The sequence below is a fragment of the Tupaia chinensis genome, unplaced genomic scaffold (genome assembly GCF_000334495.1).
Source record: "Tupaia chinensis unplaced genomic scaffold, TupChi_1.0 Scaffold000429_1, whole genome shotgun sequence".
Classification (NCBI taxonomy): Eukaryota; Metazoa; Chordata; class Mammalia; order Scandentia; family Tupaiidae; genus Tupaia; species Tupaia belangeri.
Window position 1 is genome coordinate 4,934,907 of NW_006159934.1, and position 13,092 is coordinate 4,947,998.

General features: G+C 41.8%; 1 protein-coding gene across 1 annotated transcript in view; it reads left to right on the top strand.

The window, feature by feature from the left end:
* AUTS2 (activator of transcription and developmental regulator AUTS2) overlaps positions 1-13,092 on the top strand; it is a gene marked incomplete in the record, with an annotated part of 100,385 nt that overhangs the window by 66,536 nt on the left and 20,757 nt on the right. The window contains 8 exon segments of the mRNA XM_006155010.2: positions 23-159; positions 1,466-1,719; positions 2,823-3,043; positions 4,883-4,927; positions 8,294-8,389; positions 8,992-9,048; positions 11,166-11,237; positions 12,516-12,545. Of these exon segments, the coding sequence (XP_006155072.2) occupies positions 23-159; positions 1,466-1,719; positions 2,823-3,043; positions 4,883-4,927; positions 8,294-8,389; positions 8,992-9,048; positions 11,166-11,237; positions 12,516-12,545 (912 nt within the window).

Below are 13,092 nucleotides of genomic sequence, written 5' to 3' on the forward strand. Positions count from 1 at the left end.
GCCCCCCCAGCCGCAGTCGCAGCGGCCACCCCGGCCACAGTCCCCTGCCCAGCTGCTCCACCAGAACCCTCCACCGGTGCAGGCCCACCCCTCATCTCAGAGCCTCTCCCAGCCACTGTCCGCCTACAACAGCAGTAGCCTAAGCCTCAACAGTTTAAGGTGAGCTGCCAGCTCTTCACTCTTTTTTTGCCTGGTTTTTACCATCCTCCTCAGGACAGGCAGGTAGTAGGGGGTAAAGGACTCCTAAGGAGATGGCGTTTATTAGTTGGAAACTGTCGTTTTCTCTGTGAGGCCAGCAGACTGGGAAAGGGGGTGTTGGGTGAGAGGCGGGTCTCTTGGGACCGCACCAGGTGGGCCAGGTACTAAGGACACTGTCAAGATGTAAAATGTCACAGGTGCCCCTGAGAGTGAGGGGAGGAAGGGGAAGAGTGCTTCAGACACAACAGGAGGCACAGGGCCAGGGAGTTCCACCCTCAGCGTAAGTCCCGGATACATCCCAGGTCACTGAGTGCTAAGAGATTCTTAGAGGGAGGCTCCTTGCCTCTGAGCAGGACTCACAGAAAGCTTCAACTTCAGAGGCCGGTGGGGAGATTGAGACCCAAGGAGTATTCTGGTTTGAGGTTTTTTTTCCACTGTGATTTGCTTCCTCCTCTGTGGGTTAGAGAGAACTCAAAGGAATAAGCTGGGTCTAGAGAGAGAGAAATTCCTGCATGGAGATTCAGGCTCTCTCTGTCTTGTCTTTGTCAAGTTGTAAAGCAAAGTCAAGAAAGTAGCACAGAGGAAAATCGCAGAGAGGCAGAGGCCTGACGCTTGACCAAGCAGAGCCGGCTCCTGGCTGTCCCAGGGGTTATAATTCTGACCCCACACAATGCTTGAGGCTTCGTCTTTGTTATTGTTTTCCTTTGGGACTTGGTGACTGTGATGGCTCAGGGACTTGGTTTTTCCTGCCTCTGACAGGTGAGGGACAGACATAGGGAGGCACATCCTTCCTTAAGGGGCCAGGCCTGTCTTCTGACCTCTAGGCCATTTCCTGGCCTGCAGACCTTAGCAGTGATCAGAAAACCCAAGCACCTGCTTTTAACCTCTTTGTGTTTCTTCACATGAGAAGTGACGACAGGGTGAACACAGACTGTCCTTTTGTTCCTTTTTGTGAAGTTTGTTATCCTAGAGGAAATGCAGCTAGTGGAAGGTGAGCAGGCTCAGGATTCCCTGGGGGCTGAAATGAGAATCTGGCCTCACAAGTGGGAGCAGCCCAGAGTTTCTGACAGAATCCGCTGTGTCAACACAGAGTCATCCTATAGCTCTGGGGCAGCAGTTTGATGTCACTGTGTCTGCTATAGTCACGGGCAAGTCCCCAGGAACATAGTACATGACTTTGGGCAGGGAAATAGGACTTCTAAAAAATATGTTAATAATTTGCTTACTTCTTGCTTCTTAATTTTTTTCTTCTGTTTTGCTCTAACAGCAGTAGCAGAAGCAGTACTCCAGCGAAGACTCAACCCGCCCCTCCTCACATCTCCCACCACCCCTCCGCCTCCCCGTTCCCCCTCTCCCTGCCCAACCACAGCCCCCTGCACAGCTTCACACCCACCCTCCAGCCCCCCCCACACTCACATCACCCCAATATGTTTGCCCCTCCCACGGCTTTGCCTCCTCCACCACCACTGACATCAGGGAGTCTGCAGGTCCCCGGACACCCAGCCGGGAGCACTTACTCAGGTAAGACCGAGGTGCCTGCACTCGCTTACCCATGCACCTGCTGCCCCTCGCTGGTGGCCTTACCACTGTGTATGTTGTCCTGGACTGCTAGGTTTTATTTACTTATCTTCTGCTTTCTTATATGTACTCCTATGATCTTTCTCAAATCCTCTGTGGGCTGAGGTTCAGCAAAAATATGTGCCATCACCCCTAATAACCCAGCACCATCCTGGGGAATCAGACATTGCCTAAAAGAATGGGTCCGTCTGAAATCAGGAGACTTCCCACAAAGTTTGTCCCCTGAGTGGTAAAAGTGGTATGAGGCCTGTCATCCTGGCTCCCTACAGGATAAGGGCTTTCCCAGGCCCATGTCTATTTCACTCACAGATGTTAGATTGAATCCTGGTTTAAATGTTTTGCTTTTGTTGAATAGGACCTTCTACCTTCTTGGGAGGAGAAGATGCACTTTTTGTGACAGTAGAGCCGAAAACTTTGAGAACAGACCTAGTGTGGCATACTGGGTCTTTTTCTCCTCACCTGTGTCAATCAGGCCAAGTGTCCCCATGTCTGGTCCAGGGCAGCCACGTCTTTCTGCTAACACAGAGAGCTGTAAAGCAGCACAGACCCTTGCAGGAGGCACGAGAGCCCTGCCACGTGGACACCGGCATGTGTCTGTGCACCGTCACGGCTCTAAAGCAGTAAGATGTGCCTATTCCTTGAACCCACAAAACAAACCCATGAGACAGGCAGTTTTTCTGTCCCCATCTTATATCGAGGAAATTGACTTACAAACGGGGTTTTGCTGTGCCCAGATTCACTTAGCCAGCACTAACGGAGCTGGAAGTTGAACCCTGGCCATCTGACATGGCGTTCTGTCAGCTGGCTGTGTTGGTGACCTGCCTGGTCCTGAAAGCTAAAGTAGAGAACAGGGAACTTGAGTTGTGACCTGGCCTTACTATCCTCTGCTTCGTCAGTTGTCCCCTCTATCTCAGGGCCCAGCTGCACCCCTGCAGCTGTGTCATCAGCCCTGCCTCCTTCCATATTTAGGCACTTGGATGTCCTGCTCTGAAGGAACTGACCGTCACAAGAAAAAATGTCATCGTCTTCCTTTTCTTCTTTTCCAGAGCAAGATATCTTGCGACAGGAACTGAACACACGTTTTTTGGCCTCTCAGAGTGCTGACCGTGGGGCTTCCCTGGGCCCTCCGCCCTACCTGCGGACTGAGTTCCATCAGCACCAGCACCAGCACCAGCACACGCACCAGCACACGCACCAGCACACCTTCACGCCATTCCCCCACGCCATCCCGCCCACCGCCATCATGCCGACGCCAGCACCTCCCATGGTGCGTACCCCAGGCAGAAATGTGAGGATAAGTAGAGCACGACTCTTTTCTTTATGCAGAATGGTGGGGTTGGAATGGGTATTTGGGGGTACAGGTGACTGGATGGGAGTGACAGCTGTTTGGGGGCTTCTTTGGCCTTGTCCACTTCGCTAGAGAAAAGGATATATGCCCTACCTCTAAGGACCCCTCTAAGTTAGAGCCCTACAGTAGGAACATTTTTATAGACAGTCATACCCTAGCAGTGTAGGTCGCTTTTATTCTAAATACCTTCAAAACAGTCACATCGAGTATTGGTAGTTAACTTCTTCAAGGATTGTTTTGTTTTCTTCAGCATCCTGGAAGATTGTAAGGATTGTTTTGTTTTCTTCAGCATCCTGGAGGATTGTCACCAGATTTAAAAAAAAAAAAAAGCATCTCTCTGCTCTATAAAAAAAAAAAAAAAAAAAAAAAGCATCTCTCTTCTCTTTGTACAAAGTATTTACACATAGAAGTGTACAGAGTATTGAGGATGAGGAAAAAACAGAAGGGAGAGGAGGAGAGAGGGACCTGTCAGGAGGCTGGGACTGCACTGGATACCACCTGCCCATTCAGATGATTTCCCTAATCCTACTTTGTTGGAGGACTTACATATCCCGTGTCTTATAAAACAGTGCCCTAATCTGGCATTGTGCTGTGTCAGGGGTTTGCAGGTGGTCAGCAGTTGATAGCCCTGCAGGGACAGAACTCTGCCTTGTGGTAATGGTCTTGACCGGGGGACTATCACCACCCAGAGACCCAGTTAGGATTTCTTTTTTGTAATTAGGAAACATAGTTAATAGTGCCATATTCAAATGCTGAATATTCTTAGAAAAGAGTCTTGACTCTAACAGTGAATATTAGGGTATTTTACTTATTTAATTTTTATATGCAAGGGAATATTTAATTTTAAGGTAATTAATATAGGAGTTGTAAGAATACATCTGATTTTCATGATTTTAAGAGGAATTCCTTTTACCCAACTTTGCTGCCGTTCTTTCTTCTCCCTCCCCCTCCCGCTTAATTTTTCCAAATATATTTTTTAGCTTTGTTTTATAAATTCTATTTAGAGGAATATTAGTGATGAGACCCTGTGACCAAAAAAATTTCCTATAGCATCTTTTTTCCAGATGAACTGTACTTCTTAACAATTACATTTTTAGGTAATAATCATGACATGGAAAGAGATGTCTTTAAAAAAAAAGAATTCTATTTTAAGGGCCTAATATTTTGAAATGCACTTTTATGCTGGCCTGTGTGAACTATTTTACAAAAACATTAAATCTGAGAGTAGTTATAGCACGAGAATGATGATATTATATGGAGGGAATAATGGTTCTAAAGTGTTGTTCTGTTCAAAATAAAAACTGTAAGACCTACCTAAATTGTTTTGTATTTAGGTATAATATATTTCTGAAGAAGCTGAACATATGATTCTTCTGCCAAAGGAAGATGAAATGAAAGGAATTTTCTAGATAAAATAGACCAAATGCTCACTGCTTTCTGATTTATTGGGATAATGGCCTGTTTTCTCCAGTTTGGGTATTTGGTTTGTGCTAATCTGTAGATAACAGAGTAGAAAGAAAGCCATAGCAGTGTGTTTAGAATCCAGATGCACTGTTTGGGTTTTCACTTTGTTTTTCCTCCCGTCTGTTGGTTTCTTGAGTAACTCAGGAGCTCAGAATCTGGGTTTCATATATACAATGAGGGTATTGAGTTTGATGACAGCTTACTGACAGAGGAACTTTTTTAGGACTATCTCCACTAAAGCAGTGAACAAAAATGCAGATTAAGTAACTAGCTTTTGCTTTAATCCCTTTACAGTTTGACAAATACCCTACAAAAGTTGACCCATTCTACCGGCACAGTGTGAGTTTTATTACCATGCTACACTTTTAATGTAACTGCTTTTCCATTTTTGTGCTCTTGCCACAGATCAGTCAATGACTAGCAGCCTTCCTTAATCATCTTTGCAAGAGTTCCCATTTGCTCCTTGTCTCTTTGGATGCTTGCTTTTGTGGCGTTTTGCTTTTGGTAAAGATGCAGTATCATCTCCTGAATCAAAAGATCATAAGCTCTCCAAAGTTGAACAAAGTTGTAAAGCAAAGTTGTACTTCATTGGAAGTCGGGCATCTGTCCTGCAAAGTGGGGTGTCTGCAGCTGAGTCATGATCCTTTGCAAGAGAGTCTGAAATCACAGGATTTCAGTCTTAGTTGAAATGCCATTAGCACAGACTTCCTGGAATTCAGCGTGAATTCATCTCTCTAAATAGAAAGGCCCTTATCTTTTTGACTCTCAACACTTGAAAAAGTAGTTTTTCATTTGCTTTGGCCTAAATGTAGAACCTTCTTCCATCTGACTGGCATTGTTCTCTTGAACTTGTTACATCTGAAAATAAAATTATTATTTAATTGTCCTAAAATTAAGATGAATGGCATTGTTTTCTTTAAACTCATTCTTTAAAAAATGCTTATTTTATGTAATTTTAAAAGTACATTCTGGAACTTAAATTGGTACCAACCTATAATACATGTTCACTTTGTAAGACAAGAGCTTCTTTCTGTACAAAGACCTTGAACATTTTACCATGATATTTTGATGAAGGGGTGAATACTGCATCATTTTTTATCTGCAAATTTGCAAGTTTCTTTGCTAAATGGTTTATTTATATTTCTAAGATGAAACCAGATAAATAGGAAGATTAATTGCTTGTGTTTATGTTGATTTACCATATTCAACTATTTTTGCTTTATTTTTTAGTATTATCATTTAAGTAAAAGTGCTTTTTAACAGATAGATTAACAAAGACTGAATTTATTCATACTTTGAGCCAGATAATTAGATCCTTATTAGTCAAGAATATAGCTGAAAAGTCAAAGACTAGAAATCGGGGGACCAGCAGGTGGCATAATGGCTGTGTCACGGGACTCTCATGTGGTTGATCACAGTTCCAGTCCCAGACCCAGTGGCTTAAACTCACACCTGGAATGTGTGTGTGCATGGCCAAGATCCCAAGAGGAGAATGGAGGAGAAGGGATTGCAGTGTGGCCATTCCCCCTGGGGGGGGAGGGGTGATTTTTCGCTTTCTGTCTCTCTGTCTCTGTCTTTCTGGCCAGCGCACGCACCCTATAGCAAAAAGCTCTCCAAAAAAGAAAAAAAGAGTAGAAATCAATGAAGAATTATTTACTCTAGAGGCTTTCAGAAATAGCATGAGAAAGACCTCTTCAGAAAGGAATTAGAAAAACATATTTGAGTGACCCAACCCGCAGGGTTCACCACCTTCTGGTCAGTGCTCCACACTCCAATACAAAAACAGTTTTAAGTGGACATGCACAATTCAGTAGACCTGTGTGTTTTCTCTTTGGATCTCTCCCATGAATGGTGTCATTCTGCCCTTAGTCTGTACTTGGCTTATTTAACTTAAGGACCAGCTTCCTAGGACCACCTGCCCTGCCTTTTTATATGCATATTCCACAGGGATATGGGTTTGAGATGGAGAACAAGCCTTTGTTTATGGGGACCTAACTTTTTGGAAAGTGTATGTTTTATTACTTGGGCACTTCAGGTTTTAGTCAAGGGAGGAATAGTCAGCTCTATTTATATTCTAATAGGTCAGTAACAGAATAAAGCTAAAGGAAAGTAGTTTAAAAGCATTCAGTGTTTTTATTGTAAACATTAAAGGAAAAATGCCCACCTGGAGGCAGAGTAATAGAAATTCGAGCATGTTTTAGTGTGGCATGTATTTAATTACTCTGCTTTATACCGTGTACTATGGGAGAATTATTTCATATTATCAGTTATAGCAGATAATATATGAAGTACTTAGTCCCCCTGCTTTGGGGATTAGAACATTATAAGGGGAATTAAGATGCAATGTACTCAAGTATCTAAAACACAATTTTAGACTTAAAAGTAGTTTTAAATGAGGGCACTTGGCTTGCAATCACTGTTTAAGTGGATTTAGTTCAATATCAATTAGTCTGAAAAACTTTGCAGCATCATTGAAGGAGCAAAATGAAATAAAGACCAAACAGAAAGAGCACATGCTCTGAAAAGAGACAGGATTGTGAAATATGAATTTCAGGCATTACCTGAAATAGCTAAAATGGATGCATTATTAAAGGCTTCAGTTATTGCATTTTTGACAACCAACTAGGGTGGGGTATTAAAGTCTCCATGGTGATTTGATCAAAGTAAATGGAACCAGAGTAATAGAATCTCAGAAATACTAAATTTTTACAAGGAGGCAAAGATGAATCTGTTTTGTCCTCAGTGTTGCCATGTAGTTCTTTCCTCAGTTGTATTCTTTATAAGTTACTGATTCAAGAAAATTCATATTCTTCATTCAGAATCATTCTTTCATCATTGAGTGGTCAGATTCACACATCAAGACCTCTATTTGAGTAGCCTGCAATGAACTCAATGACTATCACTCAGAATAGCCATAAAAATTCTGACTTCCATATTAATGGAGAAGTGCTTTGAGGACCCGTAACTCTGGGAAATAAGAGTAACAAAACCAACTAGTGATATTCTAGGCATGGGCTGTTTCCATGCTGTTATAATCCATCTTCCAGAAAAATTGGCAGCTCCGTTGAAAGCATATAGTAAGACATTTTATTTTACCCTGCTGTAAATATTTGTCATCATTTTAGATGAGAGAATTAAGTTGTCCTCTGGAACTGCCACTTCCAGAAGAATCTAATGAAGCAGGGATTGTGAATATGTTCTCATTTCTTCAAACTATTAAAAATCTAAAAGTACTAATTGAGTTTTAATGGTATAAAATCCTGGCAGTTTTAAAGACTTGCTTCTTTTTAATCCTTTTTTTCCGTTTTCTTTTTCTTTCTTTCTTTTTTTTTTTTTCTAATTAACTTGCAATTTTCTGGGCACCTTATTTGGCTCTGCATCCCTCCTGTTTTTGATATGCATTAAAATCTCCAACCATTTAGGACTTCTATCCAATTTAACAATTAATAATTAGAAAAGCTCCCTTTCTAACGATGTCTTCATCTGGGACATCATTTGTTGGCTGATTGATTCTGAACTACTTTTAACTTTTTCAGTTAAACATTCATGGCACATCTGTGTGATCATTTCATCATGACTTCCTGACTAATAACATCAAACAGATTACTTGGCTTGCTAATGTTGGAGTCTGTCTATGGGATGGGAGTTGAAATATATCACTTGCTTCCTACTAAAATCTTTTCTCCCTCTCCATCTGTGGTACAGCTCTTCCATTCCTACCCTCCTGCAGTGTCGGGCATCCCCCCTATGATTCCACCCACTGGCCCTTTTGGTTCACTCCAAGGAGCATTTCAGCCGAAGGTAAGAAACCTCACAGTGAAAACACTGGTATGTGTTTAGTGGAGTCCTGGGTTAGGCCTGCAGGTGGGTTCTGCATCCTCTTGTCCATGTGTAGGATCTGATTCATCAGATCCTAAGTGATCACTGGGCTTAGAAAGAGCATTTCTTTTTTTCTAGTCCATCTCGTTTTAAACCTCAGCAAAAATCTAATTTTTAATCTGTACTACTCATGCAATCTCAGGTGAGCTAAAATGTCCTGTGCTTTCTAAAATATGCAGAATACATTTTTTTTTCCTACCAATATGTGGACAGAAGCTTCTGGTCAAGAATTTTATGAAATTTTACTATGATGAATAAGTAGCTTAGATTTACTTCTGAGGCCCCATGCACTGCTGTTTTATATGCATATTCAACAGAGAGCCCCAGGTTCGAGATGGAGAATAAGCACCAAGCGTGCACCAACTTGCCCGTGAGATATATATTATTGATAAAGATGGAGAGTTGAGTCTTTATTGATTTTAAGAGAAAAGGGGGAGAAGAAAGGTTCCAAACCTGGAATTGTGTCTGGTTAATTGCGTCAGGGGAAAATTCTTCTCCTCATCCTCCCTCATTTCCCTCCTTAGCCCCATCCGTCTGCAGATAGGGTCTGCCTGCAGGTGGACAGCAGCCGCCTGCTTTTTGTAAGTGTTTCTCCCTCTCTACTCTCTCAGTCTTCCTCCCCCAACCCCACTATGGTCGTTCTTGCCAAGGTCAAGACTATCATCGGTTTCTAACATCCTACTGTGAAATTAACCTGTTACCCTTTATAATAACTAAACTCTCCTCTATGTAGTCAGTGATAACACTGTTCATTTTGGGCTATAGTCATTTCTGAAGGCCAATAGTGAAGAGTAATTCTCAGAACATTACACCCTTTTAAAATCGACTACAGCCCCTATACAGACAGTATAAAGTTGGTCTGTCAGCAACCTTTCTCAGATTTTAAAGTAAGACTTTTTTTAAAGAATTATTTTATTTCATTTTATTTATGTATCCATTTATTTTAATTTGTCCAGAGAGGTAAAGAGTGAGAGTGAGAGCAAGACAGAAAGAGAGAGAGGGAAAGTGAGAAAGCAAGCTTTCAGGTTCAGGACTCAAACTGTGGTCAGCCATGTGTAAGTCCAGTGCCCCAAACCACCACACCACCTGCTGGCCCCATAAAGTAAGACTTCTTGTTGTGTGTCATTTGGGTTTCTTTTCTTCCCCATCTCATTTCTAAGGCAAAATAACAAGCTGTGGGCCTGAGTCTTCCAGGGTAACCACATACTGCATTTCCAAAGGCATGTTGTCTTAAAACTAGAAACAGGGACAGAAATGAGAAGGCATGGGAGATGAGAGGGCTGCATCCTTGAAAACACACTGACCTGCATAGGACCACAGATTACACACAGGGTTATGTATACAGGAGGCATTTATGATGGTCATGTTAAACTTTATCTCCTCTCTCGAGATAAAATCTGAGTGATTTTGAAGCTCCTTCCCCCCAGTCTTCTGCTCACTATTCCCTCAGACTCCCCTGGTCTGTCCCCTGTTTCCTCAGACCCTGGTCTGTCCTCTCTAGGTTGCAGCAAATCTCTCATGCATCCCCCAAACAGACTGGTAGGTCATTTAATAAATTAGACTATTTCCCTCACTCACAATTATCCAATCACACAGAAAACTACATCTGGGCAAGAAAGTGTCTCTCCTGGTGTTGAAATAGGCCTTTCCAGGCCATCTTACTGATTGAATATGTAGATTGCAGTTCATTAGTGGAGTTCTTCATATGTATGCAAATCAGGCTGTTAACAACTCCAGCTTAATTGTTAGTTGTACTGCAGCTGATTGCTTTTCTTTCTTTCATTCTTTTTTTTTTCTTCTCCTTGTAAGCAAGCTGTGTGCCTAAACTTGGGCTTTTTCCCCATGAGCTAACTTCCTGGTGTAAGGGGGTTGATAGAAGTTGTGATTTCTTCAGTAAAATTACTGGTGTTACTTTTCTAAATCCTTTCCCACTAGAAAGTAGTGACTGTGCCAAAGTAGGCTTTTTTGTTGTTAATTCAAAGCACAGAAGCCTGCATAGAAGGTTAATATTATTAGTGATATTTAAGAACGGCGGTGGGAGTAAGAAAGATGAAACAGGATTACTTTAGAAATCACTTAATAGTAGATCCGTGTGGTCCCTAAATTAGGTTCTCTTGTCCCATTTCCACCACTGCTAATGAGTAATTACTGAGTGTAATTTCTTGTTATTGTCTGCCAGTTAAAATTTGGAGTTAGCCTAATGTCTGTAAAATACTTTCAGTTATTCTGATGAGAGGCACCTGATACTGCAAATTATAATGTTCATTTAAACATTTCTTGGAATGTTTGGTGATAAAGCAGAAACATACACACACACACATGCACACAAACACACAATGACAATCAGTGCTGTTGGTTAACTTGGAAGACAAAGGGTTTCAGGGGTAGGATTTACATGGGTCGCTTCTCTTAGTGGTCCTGTGCTTTGAATTGGGGTGAAAAGTGCTGGGGCTACTGCCTCCATGCTTTTAGATGCGATTGGTAGAGAGAGTGATTTCTCTGGTCAGGGCCCCTTGAGAAAATAGGGAGCATGTCCTCTTAAAGAGCCAGCGTGGTCACTGAGAAAAATAATCTTGTATTTCAGAATGAAACGAACAAACAAATGAAGTTTGACTCCTATTATTTAGAAGGAAGGAAAGAGCTTGCTTTCGTGTCGCATGTTTTGTGCTTCCTAAGCTGTGGTCTAATTAATTTGTAGACATCCAACCCTATCGATGTTGCTGCTCGGCCTGGGACAGTCCCACACACTTTACTTCAAAAGGACCCAAGGGTACGTGCAAAGTCAGGCTTGGTCTCAGGTAATGCCAGGGTGTGACAGGCAATGCAGTGCTAGCCCTTTTCAGTAGATCAGTTAAGCGAGATGCTGTTTCAGCTGTCTCTTCTAGCTTGCAGAAGACAAAGCCAAGTCCTCTTAGAAAACAAAATCTCTCCTGCTCTACTGCATGACACAGGGGACTGACTTACCAATGTGAGTAAAGAGGAATGGCTTATGGTCTAAGCCCCCAAATTGGATACTGTTTAGCTTGTAGAGTTTCTACTTGACCAGTCTTCTTTATTTCTCCTTAAGTTTCTCTCACACAAAAGAAATAACCATAGAGTGTTTCGAATGGAAAAGCACTACTCGCATTTCTTCCTGGAAGTCAGGAGATAGCCCCCGACCATCTCCCCAGAATCAGGAAGTTCCTGTACCACACGGCTCTTCTGGCCTTTATTTTTAATGCTGTAGGGACTCTTTTGAGCTCTAGAGCTACATAAAATATCCATTATGCATTAGTTATGTTATTTATTCATAATTTATACCACTACCTACTTCCAAAAGAGAATTTGAACTTAGTTGTACAATAGATATAATCTCGTATCATTGATTGTTATTAATATTCATCTTTCTAGTAAATGTGAAAAAATGATTACCTTTTACAATATTGTCTTTTTCCCTGGGTAAGGGCAGTCAGAAATTGATGACCAGAGTTAGGTAGAAGTTTAAAATGACTCAACTATGTAAGTACTTTTATGATGTTTAGTGAACTTCTTGAAAATGTCTAATGCTCATAATAATATACAGTCATTAAAACAGGCTGTTGGTAAAGAGAGTTCTATTCTATGTCTGGAAAGGCCAACTCTCCCCAGAGACCCCTTAATATCTGGCCTAGAAGTCCACTGTCAGAAGGCCAAAGATGAATAGCAGTCATGTGGACATGCAGATCTGGCCTGTTCTCTCGTTGACCCACTGGTTTGAAAGAGTCACTGAAGATAGTGAAACTCCAATGTGTAATGTGAGCAGAACGTGTTGCCCAAGGGCACACTGCTTTGATTAAACTTGTACAGGGGCTTGTCAGTGTAGACATACCAAGGTTTGTGAGGTGGGGGAGGCGACACTTGGCACTTTCGATAGTGTGAAAATGGGTTAATTATTCTCTAAAAGGGCTTCATTTAAAAGTAAAATTCTAACATTTTAATTTCCCCTCCTAATGAAGCACTACAAATTTGTTAATTAGAGCAATTGTTTGAGTGACAGGCGTGTAACCAAGTTGTCATTTTCTCTTCACAGTTGACAGATCCTTTCAGACCTATGTTAAGGGTAAGAAAGCTTCTTCTAGAACTGTTTTGCAACCTCTATTTGACTCCCTTGTGGGTTAAAAATACAAATCTATTACAAGGAAGTAAGCCATAGAAATCTTGCAATAAAATGACAGAATGGTAGCGATTGGGTTTTTCAGGTAGTGTGATTACAAATGGCCTAAATTATTTTGCTTCGAGTGTTGGAAGAAGCCAGGCCATTAGCTTTTTTTTTTTTTTTCCCCTCTTCCTATAACATAAGATTTCATGAAGCCAGGTTCTCTTGTTAGCAGTTCTGGTAAGAGATTTAACTCGTTGGGAGTTCAAGGGGAAAACTTAACCTTTAGGCTGAAATTAGTCTCTCTTTCACTTATGAAATATAATGCCAGGTCTATTTATTTTGGCTGTGTCTCCCTCGTGCTGCACTAAGTGATGTTGACTTGCCATTGGTTTGTGAACATCTTGCTTAAAGCATGGTGTTCTCTAGGTCTGGTGAGTGGGAAACAGATGACCTCTGAGTGAATGCTGATTTGCTTGGGGGAGTGCAGAGATGATGGATGGAAGACAGG